The sequence below is a fragment of the Thunnus maccoyii genome, chromosome 2 (genome assembly GCF_910596095.1).
Source record: "Thunnus maccoyii chromosome 2, fThuMac1.1, whole genome shotgun sequence".
Lineage (NCBI taxonomy): Eukaryota > Metazoa > Chordata > Actinopteri > Scombriformes > Scombridae > Thunnus > Thunnus maccoyii.
The window spans coordinates 10,002,060-10,027,992 of NC_056534.1; the positions used below are offsets into that span (position 1 = coordinate 10,002,060).

Below are 25,933 nucleotides of genomic sequence, written 5' to 3' on the forward strand. Positions count from 1 at the left end.
TCAAACTCACAATGAGGAGTCATGGATGGTAGTTTACAAAACTGTGTTTAGTACGTGGTAATTTCTTAGTAGAAAGTAACAATTATGGATTAATTTGCCTTTCCAAGCTGTGTCTCTAACAACATCAGCTGGAAGCAATTTAAACTTTTGAAAGATGCCAAATCTCAGAAAATTGTAATCTTTTGGCGCCACCTACCGGACACATACAGCCATTACAACTTTTTTTTTTTTTGGTCAAAACTTGTTTACTTCTTCAAACCTCTTGACGCAGTTCTTTTTGCCAACATGCAGCTTGGAAAAAATATCTGACTCTTAATTTTTAATTCTTGACATCCAGAATCAAGTAGCATTACAATATTTATCATCTTTGAAATAGCTTTGATTTTTTTTGCATAAAACATCTAACTACAAAACAAGAACGTCAACTCTCACCTATAGAACTTTACAGCTTTGTTACAGAAATAAATCAAAAATGCTTCAGTGTGTTTCAATATGTTGAAACTGAATTGCAGAATCAGCTGAGGAACCAGCTGTGGTCCACTTGTATGTAGATGCAGCTAAATGAAGAGTTATGTTTTTCCACAGATTGCTACACCGACTGTGTGGAGTTTTGAAAAACATCCACAGTATCTGTATTCAGCAGATGTTTGTTTTGCTTAAAACAGGTGTGAATCAGCTGTTTGTTTCCTCACTAAAGGAAATGTTGGCAGGATGAACAGTTGTTTCCTTTGATGAAACTATGTGTGATAATTACACTTGACTGCTCACAAACCAGTTTTGCAGACCTACAGCGTGTGTGGTAGAAAACCCGACACACCAAACCTACATGAGTGCATTTATACACACGCTACTTTTTATTTTGTTCAAGTGTGTAAAAATATAACTGACATAATGGTTTTAGTAAACCTTAGAAGTGTGAAAATACACAAAAAATAAAACTGAATTCACAAATGTTTAATGTAAATTATAAAAACACACTTTTTTTTTTCTTTAAATATAACAATTTGTTTTCAAGTAAGCACAATAAAGAACAGTTGAAATAGCAGCAGCAGCAGTAAAAAAATACAAATTTGGTTTTCAGTCTGGGGTTACAGTAGTCTAAAAAAGTGGAAATCTGACATACAGTCGACATCCAGTTTGTTACACTGGTGCTCTAAAAACATCAGTCATATCATCTCTAAATGTTGGAGGAAACCAGCAAAACACTGACTTATAGGATATGTTCAGTTTACAGAACAATAACTCCCATATCTTAGCTGTAGGAGTAGTGCCAACTAATTGAAGACAGAAATTTAACTTAAAACTGTATAAGTGCAATGACCGAGTGTGATGTTGTAGTATTTTAAAGGCGTCTGTCAGCTGATACTGTGTTAAACTCTTCCTGTAAACAGTCAAACAGTGACAGAAAGTAATATGAGAGACTACACTGTCTGTGAAGTCTGACTCCTTCTGCACAAGTGTAGCGTGACGTCTCCGTTGTGATGGCCGGTCATCAGTGTGTCCCCGCATCCCCATCGAGCCAGCTGCCAGCCTTCGCTCTCGGGAGCCCACACCATCCTCGAATCCCCCCGGCGCCCGAGCTCCCACACGCACACGCAGCCGCTCTGACTCAGGCCCACCACGCTGGAACTGTTAACGTCGGCCTCGCACAGCCTGCAGGACACAGAGACAGATGGGACTGTTAGGTTAAATTAACGCACAGGAACACGCGCTTCATCTGTCGTCGGTCATCGTCTCACCTGCCGGACCAGGCTTTGGGCGGATACAGCCGGGTAGCCAGAGCAGATTTTCCGCTCAGAGGGTTAACGGCGACCAAGGAGAACAGCGCTGTCTTCTTCCTCTCTTCTTCCTTCTCCTCCTCCTTCAAAAACCTTTGATCTTTTGCTTTGGCCTCTTTTTCTTCTTCCTCCAGGGAGCTGAGAAAGTGATGCTGCAGCAGGACTAATAACACTCCCTGTGAAAGAGCGTGTGCACAAACAAACACGCATAAATAAAGACTGCATTAAAATCATCTCAAGAGTGAGACACTTAGACTTAGACTTACACAGTAGGAGTATCCTCTGAGACAGGCCGTGTGTGATAAACCGTCTCCGAGGACGATTCTCCGCAGCAGTTGTCCAGTCTTTAAATTCCTGTAACACACATAAGAGTTAAAAAAAAATCTTGACTAGAGAAATTAAAGAATCCTGCAAAATTTTCCTGATGATGATCTGAGGTCTGGTGTCGGTCTAGTGCCCCCTTGTGGCTTCTTTGCTGAATACTGTATATTCATGTGTAAATGACTACAGTGAACATTTATACAGCTTCTTTCTCTCAAAGAGGAACAGAGTGCTTACAGTGATACGTTCAACAAAGCCAAGGATGGTGTTTAATGAGTTTTATGATCAGCTAAAAGACGTGATGAAAGATCTTTCATCAGCGCTCCTTCTCAGAACACACAGAAAGAACAAAAGACACAAAGATTAAAAAGATCACCTTTGTTAATTGTGTGACTTGCATCTTCTCACTAAATCTAAAACTTTTGCCTAAATTAAATAAAAACTGTTTTAGAGTTGCTCCTGCCAGGCGTCCTGGTAGCTTAGTGATCTAAAAGTCGGTTTATACTCGATCAGAACTGGTTTGTACAATGTTTTATCCAAACATGTCGGAAATCAAAAGTGTTTATAGTTGTTCAGAATGGCTAGAAAGAGCAGATGAAACCCTGGCTCTTTCCTCATGTCTGCGCAGCTAGCCGATCACAGCATGAAGTGAGTGTGAAGGTCAGATTGTCTGTTTCAGAAAGTTACAGAAACGGTCAGATAAGCTGACGTTGGAAACGTGCAGAGGGGAAGGGGTTTCTGAAGCTATTATACCATCCAACAAGCACTTCTGAAGAAGTATAGAGGCAGCTTCAGACACATTTTCCAGAGACCTTTGTTTATGTCATATCTCCTCTCTTTCTCCTCATGAGTCCTGTCTGTATCTACACTGTGAACTGTCACATAAAGGCAAAAGTTTGAATCAAGTGTATCTGTCAGCGTACTGGTCTAAAGGGCCACAAGTGGGCACTAGTCTGTTGTACATACCACGTAAGCAAAGCAAACAGAGGAAAACTCCAAACAGGAAGTACCAGAGTCAACATTTAATGCAAGGACCCTTTGCTTTGAGGTGACTATCAGTATTTAAATTGAACCTTCCTCTCACTGCTCCAATCTTTCTCACCAAACAAAGAGGCATCCGCCCTCATCAGTACCGATCAGAGCATCTGAAAGTCCGTCCACCGGAGCGATGGCCCCGACACAAACACCAGGAGACGCGAGAGGCTGAGAGCTCTGTGTGCTGACAGAGAGAAAGAGAGAGATGACGCACCGAGATACCAACGCGCTGAGAAAACAGCTGAGAAAGAATAAATACAACACTGTTGTCACAGCTGCTGAGTTACCTGTTGCTGTCTGACAGTGTGAACACCTGCAGCGTGGAACCACACGCTGAGTAGGAGGAGCTGACCACTCTGGACCCGGGGACAGCCACAACAGCCTGGATGACGCCCTCGCACAGCAGCACATGTGAGAGGCTGGAGCACGACAGCATCCTGCGCACACGAACACGGATAAGTTTAACTGCTGAAAACTGCTGAAAACACCGAAGCTTTGCAAACTTCAACAGCTGGTTTCCTCAGGCATAATTCGTCTTGGTGCAAGACTAAAACAAATTTGGAGATGCTCGTTGAAAAATCTCTCTGGTGTAGCTCCAGGCTATCCACAAATACAGCCCAAATGTTTAAATATCACTAGTTGACAGTGTTGTATTCACCTCACTTCTCTGATCTCCAGCTGACCCAGAGTCACACACATCAGTCCGGCAGCATCCGGGACAGGAAACACGTTGATCACCGGCTGTAAGCAAACACAAAAATGAAACATTTTCATATGTATGACTGAATTAAAGGGACCAAAGTGTCCCCAAAGTGTTCATCAAGAGTCTCATGTCCTGTCCAAGAGGTTTTTTTTAATTTTAAACATACATACCACTACATGTCTCAGTTTTAATTGTAATTCCGTTAGGGCTGCAACTAATGATTTCCATTACTAATACATTTTCATAGATTAATGGATTCTTTTTTTGATTAATCAATTATTCACTGAATCTATTGAAATATAGTGAAAAATGTCCCTCACTAGTTCCCAGAGCCAAGGTTTTCCACACTCTTTTATGACAAATGACACATTTTGTCATTGTTTCAGCATTAATTTCTGTTTAACGAGGTACGCTGTGTAGTTTTTTGGTTAACTCACTTTTAAATTCTCTCTTTCTTACCAAACATACTGTGTGTATCCTCATAAAGATGCTGAATGCTTTTCCTTCATCATAATACATTTGCACAGACAATTTTTTTGGAAGAATTTGAAACCTACATTGTTTACATCCATGTTTGCCTAACAGCAGTCTTCTGCTCTCTTGCTTTTTATTGGTGTATTGCTACTCTTGATATGAAGGCGTGCATGTGGACATACACACACACAAACACACACAAAACACTCACCTCATTGAAGGTCCATGTGTGTGTTAGGCACCATTCGGATGCTGAAGTCTGACTCCACAAACACACGGCCCACTTTCCTGCTGCTGCTACAAACAAACTGCCTGAGGATCCGAGCAGACAGCACGCGTCCACCAGACAGCCTCCTGCTGGGGCCTGAACACGCACACACACACACACACACACACACACACACACACACACACACACACACACACACACACACACACACACAGTAATCTCTATGGATACTGCAGATACACACCTAAATTCTTGCACAACACATGAAACATCCTTTTTTTTTACCTTTAATAACTGTGTGCAACTCATGCGTTCATCTGCTGTTTCCTCTGTTCTTGCCCCCACCTGCCCACCCGTGCCCTGCACCTGGATGTCGGAGGCGGTCTGGAACCGATCATCTGTAGCTGGAATCTCTGAGAGGGCTCGGATCTGAGCGAAGGGCGAGACGGGAGGTAGGGAAGTGAGGGATGCACAGGGAGAGAGAGCTGGAGGGGAGAGGGCCTGGGTGGACGGGCTGTGAGGGGGAGGCAGGGTGAGAGAAGGGGCGGAGGGAGAGGAGGTGAGTGGGAGGGCGACGGCGACGGGGTGCGGGGTGAATCCTAGGGACGGTAGCGTGGGGCTGGAGAGGAGAGCGGATGAGGGCAGGTGTGGGGTTATGAGGGGGCAGGGTGCTGAGGCCGGAGGGGGGCTTAGTAAGAGCTGAGAGTGGACGCTGTGCTGCGGTAAAAGCTTCTCCTGATTTTTATTTTCCACTACTCTCTCTGTTAGAAGATTTGTCGCGGGTTCAGAAGGTTCCTTTGAATCTTTGACGCAAGATTTCGGCAGTTTCACAGGAGACTCTTCAGTATCGCTGCATGCCTGTGCAGCGGAGCAGTTGTTAGAAGCGCCCTCGGGGGATTCCTGTGGAGGGTGATCAGAGAAGGGAAGAGTCTCGATGAAAGCTTTATCTTCTTTTTGGTGGTTTGTAGGCCTCTGATCCTCCAAAGGATGGACCACAACAGAACAATCTGTTTGTTCTTCTGATGCTGGTTGTTTAATTTTAGGTTTATCGCTCTCTTTGCCTGCATGTTTGTCTGCGAAGTTCATAGAGGTCTGAGATTTGACAGGGTGGTCCACAGGTCTGTGTGTGTCGCTGGCTGAGACACCGCTCTTACTATGAGTGTTCAGAGTCACAGGGTCTTGCTCTGTATATTTATCTACATAGTTAACAGCTGATTCTGTTGAGCTTGTGTCACTCTGGCACTCTGTATTAAGGTTGTCAGTCTGCTGCTCTCCGGGGGTTTCTGTCGTATCAAACGACTCTTCAGCTAAGGACGGGCTTGTCAGTTTATCTGTGAGCTGTGCCTCTTTGTCTTTATAGGGATGGGGTGCTTTGTCGACTGTGGGTGTGAGGCTGAGCGGGAGCGGTAGAGGCGTCACTGAGTCGCTGCCGTAGTGGGTGTCGGAGCGCCGGTTGCTGCCACGCGTGTTATGAGACGGCGATGAGAAATGTTCTACTCCTGATTCCACAGCGACTCGGCGAAGTTTGTGAAGTTTCAGGGAAGCAAACTGGTCATCGGGGAGATGAAAATCTTGATGCATGTCGAAGTTCGCCAGGTCGTTGACCAGCGGGCCGGGGAATAAAGACGGGAGAGGAAGCGGAGACGTTTGTGCGGCTGGAGAGGAGGGCAAGAGGAGAGATCGCCAGCTCTCTGCACCTGCAGGACACATTTAAAAAAAAGAAATGTGACATGATTTTAAAAAAAATGAAAAAGGCACTCCTTCATCAACATGCTCCTTACTGTGTGTTTCACTCGCTGTATATCAGCGCGACCCAACTTACATAATCAGGCTGGATTTATTTTTTAATTATTATCAATAATACCAGTAATGAATTTAATCATTATTTGTCAAAAAATATTGAAACACATGAAAGAGAAAGTGACATTGGATGATATTAGGGCTGCAACTACTGATAGTTTTCATTATCAATTAATATGCTGATTGTTTACTTGAGTAATTTATTAATTCTTTGGTTGATAAGATGTCAAAAAAATAGTGAAAGATGTCCATCCCAGTCTTCCACCTCATGTCTTTTTTGTTCAATCAACAGTCAAAACCAGGAAGATTTTCAGTTTACTATGATAGAAAACATAGAAAAGAAGCAAATCTTCAAACTAAACAGGATGCAGAGAAATCATTACAGGTCTAGTTGACATATTCCTTTATTAAAATGAGCAAGAGTCGTTTTTTAAAAAAAAAACAACTGTGATTCATTTCCTGAGTGTTGCTCCGTGTCTGACAGGTGCGGGCATGCAGATCGTTGATTACTTTGTTGTTTGTTTCATGAGCTGAGAGCATCAAAGTGTGATCTCTGTGTTGACCGCGATGAAAGAACATGTGCAACAGTTTGGTTCTTTCATGTGTTTCTCATTTTTGTTACAGACTACAACAGACTTCAACAGCACAAAGTCATGAGCTATTTTTATACATAATTAATCATTTTGAATTTCTTTGAATTCTCTTATTCCAGCTTCTCAAATGTGAATATTTTCTGGTTTCTTCAGTCTTCTATGACAGTAAACTGAATATTTTTGGGTTGTGGGCTGCTGGTCGGGACAAAAGAAGACATTTGAAGACGTCATCTCGGCTTTTGGGGGACAGTGATCAACATTTTTCACCATTTTCTGACATTTTATACACCAAATGACTAATTGATTAATTGAGAAAATAACCAAAAGATCTGTCTCTGTCATTGACACACACACACACACACACACACACACACACACACAAACATACGTATATATTCTCTATACAAGTCTTACTTGTGTTCCTCTGTGTGGATCTGTTAGTCTTGTCGCTGCTCTTAAGAAAGATGGGATAGACCTTCCCCTGCTGTCCAGACGCAGGGCTGGACTGAGCTCCGTTAACCTGAGAGGAAGGCTGTGTAGCTGCGCTGTGGGTGGATGCATTCTGGGCGTCTTCTGGCACCGGAACAGCTTCTTCTGGATTGAGGCAAGGCTTTTCTCTATCAGCTCCATGGAGAGACTGGTCGGAGGAGAGTGGAGTGCTGGTGGGCTGAGGATCATCTGAGGTTTGTTCAAGGCCTGGATGATGGGTGTCTAAACTAAGAGAGCATCGTGGGGTCTGAGGTCTCCCTCTGCCCCTACCTCTCCCCCTCCTCCTCCCCCTGCCTCTCCCTGGACGAGCGGTGCGGACAGTAGGGCATGAAAAGGCATCCGTGTTGGTCTCACTAACCGAGATCTGATCCGATATCTCACTGGAGGTCTGACTGAGCTCAACGGACGTGTCAGCAGCCTGTGACTGCAAATCTGCGCGTTGATCTGAACGTTCACCGTTGCGTGTCTGTCCGCCACGTCCCCGGCTCCTGCGACGTCGTCCCGTGATAAACTGGGAGAGGTTGATGGCCTGAATGTCGGGCTGGCTCTGTGAAGATGTCATACGTCTTGTGGTTCGGATATAGTATTCCACTGGGAAAAGTAGTCCTTCCACTAGCGTACAAGAGTCCAGGAGGCCCACACCCTTTTCATCTCCTCCCATCCCACGTTTTTCTTCCTTTACTTCCACGTCATGAGTTTGTTCACTGTCTGTTTTCTCTCCTGCGTGTTGTTCGGTATCATTATTACTGTTCTCTCCACACGGCCTACCATCTCTTTGTACTCTCCTGTTCTCATCCTCTTCTCCTCCATTTGTCTCCTCTTTCCCTCGATCTTGTGTGAAATCTTGTCTCCCTCCTTTAGTGTGTGTAGCAGGGTTTGAGTGTTCGTTCCCTTCATCTCTCAACTCCCTTTTCCCTTCACCTTCTTGCATCTCACCCGTTTCAGTGTGTCCTTGTGTGTTCCAGTGTGACAGCAGCAGAGAGGGAGACTCAGATTCTGAAGGAGAAAATAGCTCTTCACTTTCATTCACAACCTCCGTTCCCTCCGATTTAACCGTCTCCTCGTCTCTCTCTGTTCCACCCTCCATCCTCTCACTCTGCTCCTGTCCTTCCTCGCTGTTGTCTGTGCTCCTGCCGGCCTCGGCACTCCTCCTTTCCCAGCGAAGGCGGCTGCTTCGTGACCTGAGGCGCAGGGCGGGATTGGGTCTGTGGCATCTGGCTGCGTCATGGCCTGAGTCTGGGGTCGACGGGCAAGTGACATCGGTGGGGAGCAGGAACCTGATTCTGGAGCCATCAGAGTCTGCTGGCCCTGGTGAAACACATATACATACATATTACATATACACTCATATATGTAAAATCCTGGCATAGTAAGTGAGTGATCTGTGACCTGTTCAAAGCAGGTTACAGTGTAATATTCATGATGCTCAGCACAAATTGTTCTCCATGTATAAGGAAAGTTGGCCCTGTTAATGTGTACAAATATAAATTACAAACATACTGTCTCATGAAAAACAACTATAGTGTAGAGCCTTATATGAAGCAGAATTTAACTATAAATCAAAGATCTTTGGGCGGACAGTCAGACCAACATTCAGGTACATTACCATTAACTATAGAAACAGGCTTGGTGGTCTCACTGAAGAGAAGATACTTTGTTTGTTATGTAATTTAAGTGAGAGTCCATTTCATGTTTTATTGTTCATTATATGATGATTTAAGGGCTAAATTTTTGTGATAGAAGTGCTGACAGCTGCCAAAGACTTTTGCTACATAATGTTTTGTGTAAGAAGTTAGATTCATGTCCGACTAATGTTTCACCATTGAAAATATATATATTTTTTTGTTGTTGTCTTATATAATTGTATGTGCGTGACACAATAAATAACACTTTATAACTACCTTACTTTATAACTAACTAATTATATTATTGTACACATTTACATTCAATAATAAATGCTCTTTTCCTGAAGAAATCAGGCACCATGACAAAATATTACACTTAAGTAAACCTTCATAAACAAAGTCCTTTTTGTCTTTCTTCCCTTTCACCTTCCCTGCTACCTCCTTTTTTTTTTATAGGTCACTACATACATACTGTATATCTACACCTACACTTCAATTGAATCCGAATTATAACTGCAGATATGTACTGTGTATTCTGTATAAGATGTTATCTACCTGTACCTTTATATTAAGATGGACTCATGTCCAATGTTTTCTTGGCACTGAGGTACACCTGGAGCTCTCCCAACTGAGAGTGTCCAGTGTCGGTGAAGATGTCGATGGGTTTGGATGGTGTTGTTTAACTGGTTAACTACTGATTAAGATAGACTCACGTCCAGTGTTCTCCTGACGCTGAGGTACACCTGGAGCTGTCCCATTGCGAGTGACCAGTGTGGGTGAAGATGTCGACGGGTTGGGATAGGGGTCAGATGTCACCTCTGGGTCTCTCTGGTCCTGGTTGTTCTGTTGTGTGATCCTGCTCCTCACATGTTTCCGCACTGCATCCAAACGCTCAGCACGCTGCAAGCAGATCAACATGTTTGTGTGTGTGATAGACAGACAGTTTCTGAACTGGGCTTTTAGAAGCAGCTTGAAGAAGTGTAACTGTTACCTGTAGTTTCTGGGCTGTCCTGAGATATTCCCTTTGTAACAGAGCCAACTTCCTGCGCAGCTGAGTGGGGAAAATGTTTAACAGGTCAGCAGCAGTCTGAGGTAATAAATGATCTAAATGTTCATGCAGACAAATGTAACATTACCTTCTCCTTGTCGTCACAGTGCAGTGTAGTCTTCAGCTGCTCCTCACAGTGCAGAGTATTGTCCTCCATCCTGCTCACTCGCCCCTAACATCCAGCACACACACGACTAAAGTTATTTGTAAAGCAGCACAGCTACATTAAGGTGGTTTTGTGAGGTACAAAGCAACGTAACCTACGTGTATTTTGACTCAACGTGTAAAATAACATTAATTAGAGAGCTAACGGTAAGTTACAGTTCTAACTACTCGGTAAACTTTTAGCACAGAAACATTAACGTCAAGAGTAAACAACAAAAGTTAAAGTTGTTTACACACTAACGCATCTATTCAGCTGAAATGATTAGCTGTGATTTAATGGAGTTAATGTTGGTGGCAGACTTACAGTGACTCTGCTGGGGTGTCCATGTAAATTTCATTTTGATGTTCGATCAGACGGGGATCGATTTACTTCCAATTTCCCGCGACTCTCCAAACAGGCTCGATCAGTCGGACTCAGATGAGTCGATCAGTCTGATTTATTATTTACTTTTATCGATGCGTTTTGTGTAAATATAATTTTGATAACAGTAACAATAGAAAGAAATTAATAAAAATGTTGTCCAAATTACTCAGACCATTATTCAGACCATTTCCAATGTTTCAAATACTCACACAGTAAAATTATGTTCTGTAAAATGTAGAGGACCGCTCTAACTTGAATAAAAGGCAGTCTGACCAACAGTTATGGCGTTTACTGTTTAAAGACATTATTATTATTGCTTTTAATTTATTTTTATTTAAACCTTATTTGACCTGGAAAGCGTCATTGAGATTGACAATCTTTTTCAGCAGTATCCTGGTCCAGAGTGAGGATGATCATTACTGTTAATTAATGATTATAATTAAATATTATTATGTTCCCTTCTTTTCATACACACATTTTCTTAACTTTGTCATTTTTGATAAACATTATATAGTCTGTGTGAAGATCACTGCATGTTATTCACACAATTAATCAAGGCAGACAATAGATAGATTCAAGACATTTATTATATATTTATATATAATTCAATACATTTGATCAAATCATACATAACAGCCAATATGATTGGCTTATGCACATGTTGATGATGTTGATGAATGCACAAAGTCAATACAGACATGGCAAACAAAAAGTCTGGCTGGTTGTGGTCCTGTCAGAGCCGAGGCTGCAGTCTGACCAGAGGAGGGATGTATGGAGGTCTGAGGTGAAGGAGGACGACCAGAAGAGTCTGGAGAGACGCTGGAAGGACAGAAGTCAGTACGTCTGAATGTAATATAATGAACATAAACTGTCTGTTTATGAATCAACAGCAGTAAAAGTTTCATTCCTCACCATGTTGCACTGATGCACTGAAGGACTGAAGATGAGACCAGATCAAGGAGACACAGGAGCTTTTACAGGGCTAAATAAAAAAACAGGGAAGCAAAATAAATATTACTCAACTAAAAACAACTTTGCACTATGAAATAAACACATGTGCATATTTACTTGACAAGCAGCATCGGGTCTGTTGATCCAGGTCTCCTGATGATGTCACAGAATTATAGACGTATCCATCGCTGTGATCACAGAGAACCTTTTGGTTCAGATCAGGCTCAGTCTCTGCTGACTGTAAAGAAAATATGCACAACCCAGTGAGATAACTGGCACTCATCAGTACAGATCAGCTGTGGAAAAAGCATGATACTGAACTGAAACTATGTACTCACCCAGTGCGTGATCCTCATCCTCATCCTGGAGCCATCAGACCTGCAGGATTAGAGGCCTGAGTGAAGGCCACTGCAGAGGGTCAGAGGTCATGATGAGAAGGCTGAGCACGTATCTGCTGTTTCCGTAGCTGCAGCTGTAGCTATTTCATCCTGCTGTCTGTGACTCTGCTTTTACCAAGAAAAAATATAACATATATAACATATCAATCAGTCCTGCAGCTCCACATGCTGCCTCATAGTTCTTCAGCAGCTGAATAAACCAGAACTGCACTGATTTCAGACAGAAAGACAGAACTAAAGAAATCTGGATTTACTGAACCTGCAGCCTGTGATCAGACAGGAGACAGACAAGATTAGGGGGTAGGGTGTAAGCAGGAGAGAGATGAGATGAAAATAACACATTTCAGTGTAAAAGGTCAATAATTTAGTTAAATCTCAGTGTGCATGTGTATTTCAAAACAGAAAAAACAAACTATCTTTTCTGTCTTGTGTCAGTCTTGAAAGATTCCAGATCAATTTCTCACAGCTCAGACAACAAGGTCCAGAATTCCCACACAAGTCATTTATATAACTCACACTTCGTCTACAAAACAGTCTACTGTTTATCTGGCAGAGCCTGGTGTGGGTTTGTTTATCTGAATCAGTTTATCAGTCTGACTACATCACAGACAATAAAGCTACAGTGGTTTACTGTCAGTCACAAATACAGGAGACAAAGCAGCTGTTGTTGTTCGTTGTTGTTATTACCAATTAATATTACCAGTGTCATAGCATGGAGAGATTATCGAAAAGGTTATGTTATGAATATGACATAAATTCAGAGATAAAATATCTCTTATCGTTTATCCGGTTCCACAGCAGAGAAACAACTGAATAAATGTCAGGAACAAACTTACTGAAGGCCAGCAGATAAATATCAGCTCGAACAAAGAAAAGTCTTAAGAGTTTCATTCATTACAAACATAATAAATGAAACTCAATTTAACTAATGTACTTTTGGTAATGATGATATGTTATGACCTTTTTTAAGTAGAAAAGTCTAAGCAGAGACAGGGGTCGCAGATTAGCCTTGGCTAGAAATCCTATATGCAACACATCTGTATCATGTTATTGTAACCCGTTACAATGGTTTTTGCATTATCCCTGACAAATGACCTATGAAAAAAAAATTGACTAAAGTTTCAGTGAAGTTAGTCATAAACTTTGAAACATTGCTTCTGCAGTCTTCATAATGAGAAATTTTCCTTTATCTATATTCACTTATGATATCAAAATAATACACTCTGGTTATGCCTAATTAGGCAGTTAACTTTGATTGGAATTTTAATAAGAATTTATTTAAATTTTGGTTTTATTGTTGTATCTTATAGGACCATAACATACCAGTGCCTTGTTTTATGGACAGAATGGAGGTTTTCCATCATTTTACAGTAGGTACAGAGACAAACACCTTTCTTCACATGTGGGTTCATGTCAACTAGAGCCCATATGTCTTTGTTTAGAAACAAAGACATTACATAGTTTGTCCATCAGAAAGCACTGACAAGTTTATTTTTCAGCTGTAAAAAGTCTTGCTCTCATGTTTTGGTTATAATTCTTTTAAATTTAAAGAAAATTATTTTTGAATTAGCCAATATAGTGGTATCAGAATTTTTAAACTCTCTGTATCAGCCTCAAAAATCCAGTATCTGTCTCGCTATAATGTCAACCTGAAAGAAATGACTGAAACTGCCAGATATGAGTCTTTTCTGCAGAGAGACAAAGTGAGCGGGTTTGTGTGTATGTAGCTAGTAAAGCCTTGCCATCATGAATAACGTTCATGTATTTACTGAAAACTATCAGAAGCATTAATGAAACTCGTGGAAGTTATAAATTTTACACATTTTAATGCCAAAATAGTTGTTCCAGTACACTGATGGTATTTTAAAAATCTGTACATACATGCAAATACATAGGCTTCAAATGAACAGGGTGTTGAGCGATTTTTCTGAACAAATTAGAGTTTAAAACTAAGTGAAATACCAAGTTGTCTGGGACTGGTATGGATGAAATAATAAAATCAGGCTAAAGTGTGTTGTACAGTGCAAACCCTACTCATTTGGCACTCTGGGTAGGCTAAAACAAATCTTAAAACTGTTGCAGACGGTATTTCAACTCAACTGGACCCAGGTGTGGCATCTTGGTATCTAAACATTCATAAGCTACAGTTTTATAAAGAGAAAAGAACATGAAGAGAACAGTTCATTACAACAGAGACTGCATATATACAGCAGGAAATTGGCAGAAAGGATAAACATTTTGAAAGTCTGCATGCATTGTATTGTATGTACTGTATTATTGAATTGTTTTTCAAAAAACCTGTGACAAAGGAACTTTTGCTACATCACCTTGGGCAGGTTTTGAATGTTAGTATGACACATTATTTGTGATCGTCTGACAACCTCAGTCCAGGTAGCATGGGTCTTTATTCTGGTCTACATGCTCAGTGAGATTGTATTGTTCAAATGTGTGTACGGGAGTACAGTTTCAGCAGTTTTCTAGTTTGGTGAAACCGTCCTGCTCCTCAGACATCCACAGGTGAGGTACTTCATGGCGGTCATGCTGACATGCATGAGAGGGCCCAGGTTAAAGAGCATGTGGTAGAAAGCGTGGACTGACAGGCCTCCAGTTTCATCAGCGTATTTCAGCGCTACGATGGGCGTGTACAAAGGGTTGGTCAGATTACGGAAACGTGGACTGCTTGCTTCAATCACTTTCTTGGTGCACTGCAGAGAGCAGGAGGACGGACAGAAAAGATTTGACAGTTAGACTTACAGATATAGACACAGTGACACATTGAGGCAGTGAACTGCTTGTGAACTTACTCTGGCGATGTCATCAGGTGTTTGTCCCAATGTCTCAAAGATGTCCACAGAAGAAGGAAGATAAACGTTCTTGAAGTAATGCACTGTGTCAGGATCAGCTCCAGGGAACTCCTTCTGTTTCACATCCTGAATCATCTTTGCCTCAAATTCTGTGTGGACCGGGCCCGGCTCAATCAGAGACAAACTGAGGAGAGAGACACACGGTAAACTGAAGGCGCTAGGAGAGAGGAACATACCAACAAACCAACCGACAACCAACAAGTTAAACTGTGAACTAAATGAGGAGAACAAGAACACTAGAACTCAACAACAGAGTTTCTTTATGTGGAGGAAGAGTTGTCTGGGATAAAACTAGTGCTGAAATAATTAATCACCAGAATATTAATCAACAACAATTTAAATAAGTCAGTAACCCCCCAACACCTACCCCCTTCTGGATGCAGTCAGCCCAAAATAAATGGACTGTTTTACTTTGACTCTTGCATTGAATTTGGTCACATTTCTTATATTGTTGGACTGCCATACTGCTTTGAAATGTCCTATTCTAAAGGTTTTCACTTAATATTCTGCCATTGATTGGATTTTGGATTCTTTTAACACCAGGTGTTCTTTTGAAAATGAAAAGATAAGACTCTAATCTGTTGATACACACTGCGGATGTCAACTTTTCTATCAGCCTGTGTCTCGCAGGCAGAGCTGTATTAGCCTGATATTCAGACTCAATAGACATTTGTTTTACTAGTTGAAAAAAAATCTGAGATAAGGGCAGCAATTAAGAGATCTGAATGCAGGCTAGAACAGTGGGTGGTACACGGGTGGTACACAGTCATTTTAATTAACTTGACAAATACAAATTACTGTGGGTTCGATTTCCTCTATCTTGTACAAACAGAAACTGTTTGGGGTTTTTAAAACTGCTCCTAAGACAAAATAAGCAACTAGAAGACGGGACTTTGGTCTCTTAGGACTTGATGACCATTTGTCCTTCTTTTATAAACTAAAAAACATATCAGTTAATTGAAAAAATAACCGAGAGATGCATCAGTATTGAAAAACATTATTATTTGGGGGATCAGCTACTGGTGAGGAGGAAAGCAGCTGACAGGATTAAGGCTTGCTGTTAAATATGAGACAATTTGTATCTCTGTCACTGCTTTGTAAATAACAATGGCATTAGCAACAATACTCACGTGACATTAAACTTCAAGAGCTGCACAGCCAAACTCTCACAGAAACCCTCCATGGCAAACTTGGAAGCTGCGTACACATCATTAAATACCACTCCTGCAGAAAGAAAATACATGTTCAAATTTTACTTCCAGACTACATGAACAATTTTAGATCCATTCTTCTTGTTCATTCATTTTGTAAATATATTCTGTAAAGACATACACTAGTACTTAAACCCCATTAGTCACTGTGTTATGAACAACTCGTCCATTCGTCCATCATCCACCCATTTATCCGTCAACCTGAGGCCGACAAACCTGTTATTTCTCCCCTTAACATTAACGCCCCAACCCGCCCCCTGTCCCTTTCACGCCTCTGTCTCTGCTCACCTTGCAGTCCCATGACGCTACTGACCACGATGATGTGTCCTCCTTTCCTTTTCTTCATATCAGGCATCACCTCCTTGATCATGCGGATCACTCCAAAGAAATTGGTCTCAAACACTTTCTGCATCTCTGCGATAGGGATGCTCTCCACTGGACCCACCAGGCCGATACCTGCGTTATTGACTGGTTAAGAGAGGAGGGAAAGGGAAGACATTGAATGTTCAACATCATCTCTATAATATAGCAATGCATTATGCAGCATGTTGTGGATGCATTCACTTTTACTTACTGAGGACATCGACATGACGATCTTTGATGCCGTTAATACACTGTTTGACAGACTCATCGCTGCAGACGTCCAGTACAGCCAGAGACAGAGTTTTCCCATATGCATCCCCAGCAGCCTCCACCAGTTTATCTTTACGTTTCAGATCACGCATCGTGGCTATGACTGTGGACAGATGAGTGACAAGGGGGGGGGGGGAGCGTGAGTGTGAAAGAGATCATTTGTGTAGTGATTTGTTTTGGCAACACATGCTTTATCTCTGTTGGGCGTGTAAATACATGCTGAGGTAAGATGATGAATGGGAAAAAATAGGGCTCCTTGCCACAACAATTAACCATGTGAAAGGAACTGAATAAAGCTGAAAGCTGAAGTGTGTTTAAATTGCTCTTTGAAAAGCTGAAAAAGGTTCCTGTGGTTTTATGGGCACATTCTGACCTAAATTGGTACTTACTGTATTAGCTATTAATGTCTGAACACCGTTTTATATCAAATAAGATTAAATAATAATTGTTTTGTGAGCGTTTAACAGCATATTCTATGATCTTTAACTAATAGCACACAGTCAAAATTATTTTTTTTATTGTTTTAGGATCCTGAGAAGTTATTTTAGTATCCAGTACAGTGGTAGATATGCATTTAGTGGTGTGGTGCTATGGATAGCAATGTTGGTCTGTTGGTCTGCCACTTTGTGCCTGACTGAATTATCTCAACAACTGGATGAATTGCCATCCATAAAATTTTGTCCAACCATTCCCCAGAAGCTGAATCCTACTAACTTTTCCTCTAGCATCATCATGAGGTTGACATTTTGGTTTTTAATGAAATGTGGACAACTATTGGATAGATTGCCGTGAAATTTGGAACAGACTTTAATTGTCCCCAGAGGATGAATTGTTAAAACTCTGGTGATCAACTGACTTCATCTAGTGCCATCATCAGGTCAAAGTTTTGACTTATCCAGTGAAATATCTCAATATCTACTTCAACAATGTTTTCATGGTTTTTATGGTTACTAGACAACAAAGACTACTGACTTTGGTGATCCCTTATTTTTCACAGAGCGCCATCAACAGGTTAAAAAATTTAATTTGGGCACACCCCAGTAGCCTTCTGGTTAAGACTCATGTTACACAACCACAATGTTATGCAAAATTCAGGCGGATCTTTGCTGCATGTTATTTCCCATCCCTCTCTCCCCTTGTTTTACAGTCACCTCTCAACTATCGCTATAGTAACCCCCAACCCCCAATTTTAAAAATGTGTCCAATTCTGTAGTTTATGACCAAATACCTGCAAAACTATGACATTCTCATTATCCTCAGCTGTACTTTGTGTTTAGTGCTAATTAGCAAATGTTAACATGCTAACATGCACAACCAAAATGGTGACCATAGTAAACATTATACCTGATAAACATGCAACATGTTAGCATTGTCATTGTGAGCATGTTAGCATGCTGACATTAGGATTTAGCTCAAAGCATCGATAGGCCAAAGGTCAGCCTCACAGAGCTGCCATCATGGCTGTAGACTCTTTGTCTTATTTTATACTTGTTTACTTAAAAGGTACATTTATAAGTATTTTAAGTTTATTGACTCAGATTTTTATGGTCTATGAGACAAGGACAGAGGATAATAGATTGTTGATATAAAACTCACACAATCAAAAAATACAGTTTTTCTGCTGTTACAGAAACCTTGTTGGGGAGGCAGCAGTCGGGGACTAAATTTCTATTCCACAGGAGGCAGTGAATCAATATTATCACCTGCTCAGCAACCATCAAAGTGCCCTTGAGCAAGGCACTTAACTAACAACTCATTAGAAACTCACAACTGTACAGCACAAGCAGTAACACCTCAGACTCCAAATGAATTTACTGACATCCACACTGGATTTTGTATTGTGTGCAGATGTCACTCTTTTCATCAGTGCTGTTGATCTATTAGCCAATGTGCAGGTAATTATGCTCTTATTTCTATGGGCAGCTTCCAAGTGTGTTCATGAAAGGATGTAACACTCTTTCCCTCCCTGCAACTCAGCGCTACGCCTTCAGGCTGCTGCTGTAAATAGAAATGTGATTAGGCAACCAGCTCAGGTAAATGCGGTTACAAAAAGACAATATTACTATCTGGCGGGTCACACTGAGTTCACTGGCTCAGACTGTGTGTAGACTCACACAAGATACAAATAAACACAAACGTCATGTTATGTTGTGTAGACTCATGTGTCCTGATACTTTTTACTTGCCTGTGCCAAAAATCTATTGATTGATGCCAGACTATACAGACCTCAGCTGACAGACGTGATCACTTCACTCCTGTTGTAGCCTCTTCATGCTGGCTCCCAGCATGTTTTAGAATAGATTTTAAGATCTTACTGATTACCTTTAAGGCTCTTCATGGCCTCTCTCCCTGCTATATCTCAGACCTCTAAGTACCATACGAGCCAGTACATACTTTGAGATCTTTGGGCAGAAGATTTTCTCTTGATTTATCTTACACTAAATTGGTTTTAATGATTTTATGATTTGCCTGTTTTATTTTGCTGCCCTTATATACACTTTTTAATGTGGATTTTGCTCTATAAATAAAGATGATTATTATTATTATTATATAATGTGTGTACTACATATACAAAAACAACATCAAGTACCAGATTCTTGCTCCTGGTGCGGCATCAATACATGTTCTGTCTGTCTGCACACATGTATGTTTGTAGAGTTTAAGTTGAGAATTTCTAACGTCAGTGATCCTGTCTTTGTGTATATTTCCTGTCATAGGAATGAACGGAAACAAAGGAGTAAAGGTCATGGAGAACTGCGAATGAGACGCAACAAAAATATTGTCCAAGGCGGAAAGGCATTTATAGGTGAGAATGGAGGGTAAAGCAAACACAAACACACACAAAGGAACCTGTGTTCATATACATCCCTTCCTGACTCACCCCTATGGGCTGTTTTTTTTTTCTTCATGAATTCACTTTCTGAAAAACTGGCTGAAATAACACAAAAAATAGAAAAGCTGGTGCTAAAGATAGTCAGCGTAGTAAAGATAATCTTAAGCAGCCTTAATATAGACACTGTCGTTACGGCAACCAGTTTACATATCAGCATTAGTGTCTCTCCCTGGTGCTCATGTCACCTGCTTCCTCCAGGAATAGCCCTCACCAGCAAACCCTCTGGCCAGCCTTTTATCCACAATGGAGATCAGTGAGTTGGATGATAATTAGCCTAAGTAAGGCTGTACTAAGGCTTTAGCTATTGTGTGATGTTACATGTATCTTAAAGATGACTTAAGGTTAAGTTGGGATCAGAGACATAACTATGTGTATGGCAGGAGGTTTATCCTTAATCTGGAAATCTAAAACTCAGGCCTATATGATTAAAAATCATTGAGGCTTCTGAGCATAACCAACATGTCTTCCATCTCTTCATCTTTATTTCATCTCTGTGTTAAAATGTTTCAGCCCCTACAGAGTTTTATATTTGATATATTCTTACATATATATATATATATATATATATACACCCTGATATACATGAAGCTATTTGTTCCCATTAATTTCTGCATGGGTGAAAATCAATTAGCAGTAAAACTTGCTTGAGTTTCGTCATTTTTGTCAGTGTAATGTTATCATTGCATAGTAGTGCAGCCTGATTAGAAATGTCAGTCACTCAGGAAAATATTGCAAAAGACAACAAATTCAATACAGTACAGAAATAAATGGAGACTAATATTTCCAAAACACAGCAGTATGTTTTACAAAATGGTTTAAATATAAATGATTTGTGCTAGTAATGGGCTAAAACATGAAAAAAAAACACTGGTATGGTCCTTTAAGAGGACCATCAACAATTGGGGTAATTGGCTAAAAATAGGGAAATAAGGTTAAATAAAAACTGGATCTGGATTGATTTTGCTCCTTCTTTTTGTCACCATCCTTATTATTGACTTCATGTTATGTTATATGAAAGAATAATTCAAATGTAAAACTCTGTAGGGGCTGAAGCATTTTAATACAGAGATGAAATAAAGATGAAGAGATGGAAGACATGTTGGTTATGTTCAGAAGCCTCAATGTCTTTTAAATAGCACATGGGCTATTGTGCTGGAGAGGAATACAATTATATAAATGGTGTAGTCTTTTTAATGTCAAAAATAGACAGCGTGTAGCTTAAAGCTGCTTTGGAGGAGGATTTGGGGTTGGTTATATTAGATGAGCAGTAGAAGGAAGCCTACTACACACACAGTCTCAGTTCATATTCGACATGGTCTGATGTTACACTGATTTAATTTTTCTGCAGTGAAACGTAGCAAACTGTATTTCAATGCTGACTCTATTTGTGAGCAGAGGATTCTGCTTCTTGTCTCCTTGGCACTCATGTTTTCGAGTTCTGTTTTCCATCAGATATTTTGTGGTCAAGCAACATAATTTGATACAATGATAGCAATATTTCTTGTCTGAAAATTATTTAAATACATAATTAGCCTACAGCGTTTGTCACTCTAATATATTGCAGGATAATTCTTCCTAAACCAGAAACATCTGCAACTGCTCTGTCTCATTTTATGACTGAGGGAAGTGATTCAGCATCTAAAAAAGCTTAGATTTATGTGTTGCGGATGGTGTGAAAAATATGGCAACATATTATGGATAAAGATAAAAGAAAGGCGTTGAACCTTTTCCTGTAAAATTGAGACACATTTAAATTATGTCTCTCTCTGACTGGATGTAGGTTGAATTTCTAGGTTCTGTATGTCTTGAAACCTAAGAATCAATACACAGAAGCAATAACGTTAATATTATCAGACAAAATATGATACATTGTTTGTTACTATGAGATTTCCAAATCATTTTTACTGCAAGACACCAAAAAGCAAAGGGCAGCTCTGCTTCTGAAGTGTCCACAAGAAAGCTGTCTGTGACCTCTGACCTGTGGAGAGAGGAAATACTGTAGGTGACAGAGTTTCCTCTTCAGAGGTCAGTAGAGAACAAGGTGTAAAACACTTTCTTGAATCTGCTTCACTGTGTCTTTTTCTTATTTTTTTTAGTCCAGTTTAATCTCATTCGTTATGTTTGACCTGAATCCTCATTTTCCCCTAATCTGGTGCAGATGTTTTTTTTAAAAAGACATTACACTACATTTATTTGGCATAAAAGCATTCAAACCATGTAGGAGTGAGAGCTAGATGTCGTCTGAAATTGGGAGTGTGTCCCTTAAACACACAACGAAACGCCTGTTCAGTGCTACAGTATAAGAAGCGATAGATAGGAATATACATGTTTTTAACATTTAAACCACTGCAAATACAGCTTCAGTCAGCTGTAAGAACATCATCTGCAATTAGATGAGCACAAACAGAGATAGCATTAATCTACATAATCATGTGGACTTTGTAATACTCTTATGCACACTGAAGTCATGATGTAAGAGTCTTATACAGTATATTAAATGAACTGAAAGTTAAACAAATCATGGAGGATTTGCCTATTTATATTGTTTTATCAATATTAATCTCTCTCTCTCTCTCTCTATCTCTCACACACACACACACACACACACACACACACACACACACACACACACACACACACACACACACACACACACACACATTTACCGTGGTAGCGCTTCTGCTCATCATTGGCCAGCATCACGGCCATCCTCAGGCCGATACCGGAGGAGCAGCCGGTGATGAGCACCACTTTCTGCCCGGGACTCGCCATATCTCCGCTGCCTGTTGCCTGCTCTGTTGGTAAAGTGAGACACCAGCGGACAACCAGCTCTGCAGGATGAGTGTGGATCTGAGGTGAAAGCCACTGTAAGAGGATAAGAGAGAGTCACATGGACACATAGCCACAACGCAACAAGACTGAGATTATCTAACCGGTCTGTCGCCCCGGTTGGTCCTATAGTAGTATTTTGTTCCATGACGGGACAATACTTAAAACTCTTAGACATCTGACCTGACCTTTGTTTCCCCACCAACTGTGTACTGAGTGGTTATATATATATTTATAAGAACAAACACGTAAGCAACAATTTGGAGTTACATTGTTATTTAAAAGTCAGCCTCTAACCGGTAAATAGATTTGGCGCCGCCCAGTGGTCAATATGATTCTTCAATTTGCTGTAAATATGAATGAGATTTCTTCTGGCCAAGAGAAAATCAGGCTACATTATACATGATGATGCCAGGTGATACTTTGACAGAGTCAGAGTCAGAAAAGTTATATTTGTGGCTAGTATAAAGCAGTGGTTCTCAAACCTTCACATGTCCGGGACCCTTAAACTGACATAAATTAGACCACAGACCCCCATCTGATAAGATTTTTATTTTTAGATGTTTTATTAAAGAAAGTGTATTAAACCACCAACATGACCAAAATAGTCACACATTGTGTTACTTAAGGATGAATTATAGTGAAAATAAATGATTCCCCTTTTTGCTGGAGCCAACCTCAAGGACCCCTGGGGGTCCCTGGACCCCACTTTGAGAACTACTGGTATAAAGGATTAAACAACTGCTACATACACAGATACAATCTCTCTTTTGCACGCACGCACACACACACACACACTTAGACACAAAAGTATAGCTGCCAGTCATAAGTGTGAGACAACCTACCTGAAGCAGGAGGAAGGGTCTTTGGAAAAATGCCTGGAATCTGTTTTCTTCTTCTTAAAAAAAGTCACTCTGTTTAAGTGCCTGAAAACAATCTAATGCTGTTACCAAAACACATTTTAATAACTATTATACAGTAGATTTAAATGGTCTTAATCATAAAACACAGATCATTATCTGCATTATTTTACTACCTGAAGATTATTATCATTATTATTATTATTCACAGAAACAGTATTTCCTTCCTCACATACAACTATGTAAAGTTCCTTATCAAGCAATATATCCACTGACACTTTTCTTTAGTTATGCAGGATTATCCAGATTACCCAGGATTTAATCAGGCTTCCATTTAATTTCGTAAGAGTTTATCTAGTTGAAACTGTGCAAAAACTGAAGTGAAAATCAACATCTTTAACCTGGCTCTCTCTTTTATATGCAAGTTTCATAATGTCTCTTGTTAATGCAATTTTAGACATTTCTCTCAGTTGTCTTAAATCTATTCCCCTTAATTCATTTAGATTTAAAACATATATCACTCTTAGATTTTAACTTGCTCTTATATGAGGTGCATTTTATTACAATTGTATGTATAAAACATGCTACTACACTATATAAGTACATTTAGATTTCATATTATTTTATTTGATTATACAATTGCATTCAGTCATGAGTCACCTGCTCCTACGCTACATGTGATCTAAATAAAAAAGGGTACATAAATGTCTTCCTTGTCAGTGCAGATTATCTTAAAGGAAAGCTGCAGCACTACTACAGTGGAGACCTGCTCATATAGAGGTATACATGTGTACGTATGCATGTGTGTGCATGTACTGAGCTCAGACTCCGTCAGCCTCTTTCACCCCATAAACATCTCCTAAAAACTCCTAAAAAGGTTTCTGATGCCTCCCTGTGAGAGCTGCTGGCTTAACTTTTCCACTTAAGGAATAAAGAATGATAAAACCTCAAAGTAGAAGGCAGGGAGCACATTTAGGTTTTTATTGTGCCTATAGGAAGAGTATGGTGTGTGTGTGTGTGTGTGTGTGTGTGTGTGTGTGTGTGTGTGTGTGTGTGTAGAGTGGGATGGGCAAAGACAGACAGGCACTGGAATTTGGAATCTGCAGCAGCATATTTTTATTAGTTGGACAGCAGAGTTGTCCTGTCCTAGCATGCTTTATGTGTGTGTGTGTGTGTGTGTGTGTGTGTGTGTGGGTGTGTGTGTGTGATAGAGCAAGAAGCAAATGAAATATCACAAGTATTCATTGTTCATGTTGGATGTTTTGTATTAGTTCCCATAGTGAGAAACTTTGCTGGCAGATTTATATCTAAGCGCTACAAACTTATGAACATGTGCGTGACAGCGTGACAATGTCGCTGTGCGCGTCACAGAAAGAGACGTGACTCGGTCCCTTAAATCACTCAGACAATGATGATGTTAATAATTACACGGGCGGTAATTACGCCTCTTACACCCACGAGTCCTCTCTGGGGAGGGAGGGCTCATCCAGGATAGGAGGGGAGGGGAGGAGGGGAGGAGAGGAGGGGAGAGAAAGTGAGGAAAGTTCTCAGAGGGTGAAGGAAAGACCTTCCGATATTAGGGGATTTTTTTCCCCTCGCTGGTCTCCCTTCTTCATCCGTCCACCCTAGAATAAAAACACAGAAGTCGGGACTATAGGGGCTGGTGAATTTCATTTATCAGCAAATTAATCTGCAAATTTAATGCATGCGCGCTCTTAATTGCCAGCTGGAGTGCGCGTTAAGACGCACAGGCTCGAGGCAGACCCTAGACTGTTATCTCTCGCGTGCAGATCCCAAGTTCCTCTTTTGACTGCAGGTGTCCAGCGGAGCGCAGGAGGAGAGCCACGAGGGAATTATTGGCCACCGTATCGATAGGCTCTAATGCAATATGATGGATCGATGGAGCTCAGTGCGCGAGACATGGCTGCTGCTTCTGTTCCTCACGGTGTTTTATACCTCAAGGGCAGGTAAGACGAAATGTTTATTTAAGTCAGTGCAAATAATTATGTCGCTTATTGTCTAATCATATTCTATCTGCTGCTCTGTAAAGAAGAAGAAGAAGAAGTTTAATTATGCTTCTTCCCTCCTTTCCTTCCTTCCTTACTGGGTCACATCAGTTGTCATCACCTCTGCTGGAGGCCCTCATGAGCTGATGGAAACCTAGTTAAACTGCTCCTACCCATCCTTGACATTGTACATTTTAATTTTTTTTTTTTTTTTTTTGCAAACACACTCACTATTGGTAACATCTGTGTCTCAAGCCTATGTTTGGTATGATGATATGAACTTGATTTATGTCAGGGAAAGGCCAGTCCCTTGAAACACCCCCCTCTCCCCCCACAAAAAAAGTTCCCCTACTCATTTTTCATGTAACCTCCAGAAAAATTGGCTTTTTACCTTCATTTTGACAGATGATTTTGTCATGCCAGGTCATGCGGGACTAAAGCTTACTGAACTGAACTGGCTCGTTCTGGGTTCCTTGAGCCCACTGCACATTTACTAGACAGTTAAAAGGCACAGGCCTATATGCCTAGACTTGTTCTGCCATACCTGCTGCATCAGTCTGTGCTCTCATACAGCAGCATACAGGATATTTAACCTGTGCAGCTGGGTAATGGGGAACAGACTGAGGCAAATTAAAGTGAGCTGTGCTGAACTGTACTGGGAATG

The 25,933-nt window shown here is 40.7% G+C and overlaps 3 protein-coding genes and 1 long non-coding RNA gene across 10 annotated transcripts in view; 1 reads left to right on the plus strand and 3 right to left on the minus strand.

Moving 5' to 3' along the window:
* Positions 1-939: 939 nt before the first annotated feature.
* Positions 940-10,663, minus strand: palb2 (partner and localizer of BRCA2). Of its 2 annotated transcripts, none has more exons than XM_042433570.1 (13): positions 10,565-10,663; positions 10,184-10,267; positions 10,039-10,098; positions 9,761-9,947; positions 7,348-8,730; positions 4,826-6,237; positions 4,523-4,675; positions 3,793-3,875; positions 3,422-3,571; positions 3,202-3,318; positions 2,045-2,132; positions 1,740-1,954; positions 940-1,653 (listed from the first exon to the last, which is right to left on the minus strand). In XM_042433570.1, exons 2-13 carry the CDS (start codon positions 10,250-10,252, stop codon positions 1,422-1,424), a joined length of 4,149 nt encoding a protein of 1,382 aa, XP_042289504.1. In that variant the 5' UTR covers positions 10,253-10,267; positions 10,565-10,663; the 3' UTR covers positions 940-1,421. The 2 variants fall into 2 exon arrangements, with proteins under 2 accessions (XP_042289504.1, XP_042289513.1); XM_042433579.1 differs by having other exon boundaries at positions 10,184-10,289; positions 10,565-10,622.
* Positions 10,664-11,193: 530 nt separating this feature from the next.
* On the minus strand, positions 11,194-11,730 carry LOC121888279. Its single transcript, XR_006093180.1, has 2 exons — positions 11,693-11,730; positions 11,194-11,606 (listed from the first exon to the last, which is right to left on the minus strand). It is a non-coding gene; the product is annotated as an uncharacterized LOC121888279 (long non-coding RNA).
* Positions 11,731-13,787: 2,057 nt separating this feature from the next.
* LOC121913717 (retinol dehydrogenase 8-like) lies at positions 13,788-25,770 on the minus strand. Of its 3 annotated transcripts, none has more exons than XM_042436490.1 (7): positions 25,661-25,770; positions 22,241-22,439; positions 16,623-16,784; positions 16,337-16,516; positions 15,968-16,061; positions 14,778-14,961; positions 13,788-14,678 (listed from the first exon to the last, which is right to left on the minus strand). In XM_042436490.1, the coding sequence occupies exons 1-7, from the start codon at positions 25,685-25,687 to the stop codon at positions 14,451-14,453; spliced, it is 1,074 nt and encodes a 357-aa protein (XP_042292424.1). In that variant the 5' UTR covers positions 25,688-25,770; the 3' UTR covers positions 13,788-14,450. The 3 variants fall into 3 exon arrangements, with proteins under 3 accessions (XP_042292424.1, XP_042292433.1, XP_042292442.1); XM_042436499.1 differs by lacking the exon at positions 25,661-25,770 and adding an exon at positions 22,592-22,931; XM_042436508.1 differs by lacking the exon at positions 25,661-25,770 and adding an exon at positions 22,587-22,931.
* Positions 22,355-25,933, plus strand: part of LOC121913690 (collagen alpha-1(XI) chain-like) — a 46,016-nt gene continuing 42,437 nt past the window's right edge. The window contains exons 1-2 of one of the 4 annotated variants that reach the window (XM_042436446.1): positions 22,355-22,441; positions 25,080-25,230. In XM_042436446.1, the coding sequence (XP_042292380.1) occupies positions 25,152-25,230 (79 nt within the window). In that variant the 5' untranslated portion in view covers positions 22,355-22,441; positions 25,080-25,151. Of the gene's footprint in view, positions 22,442-24,378; positions 25,231-25,933 lie in introns of those variants that run through there. The other 3 variants (XM_042436456.1, XM_042436464.1, XM_042436452.1) reach the window with 3 other exon arrangements.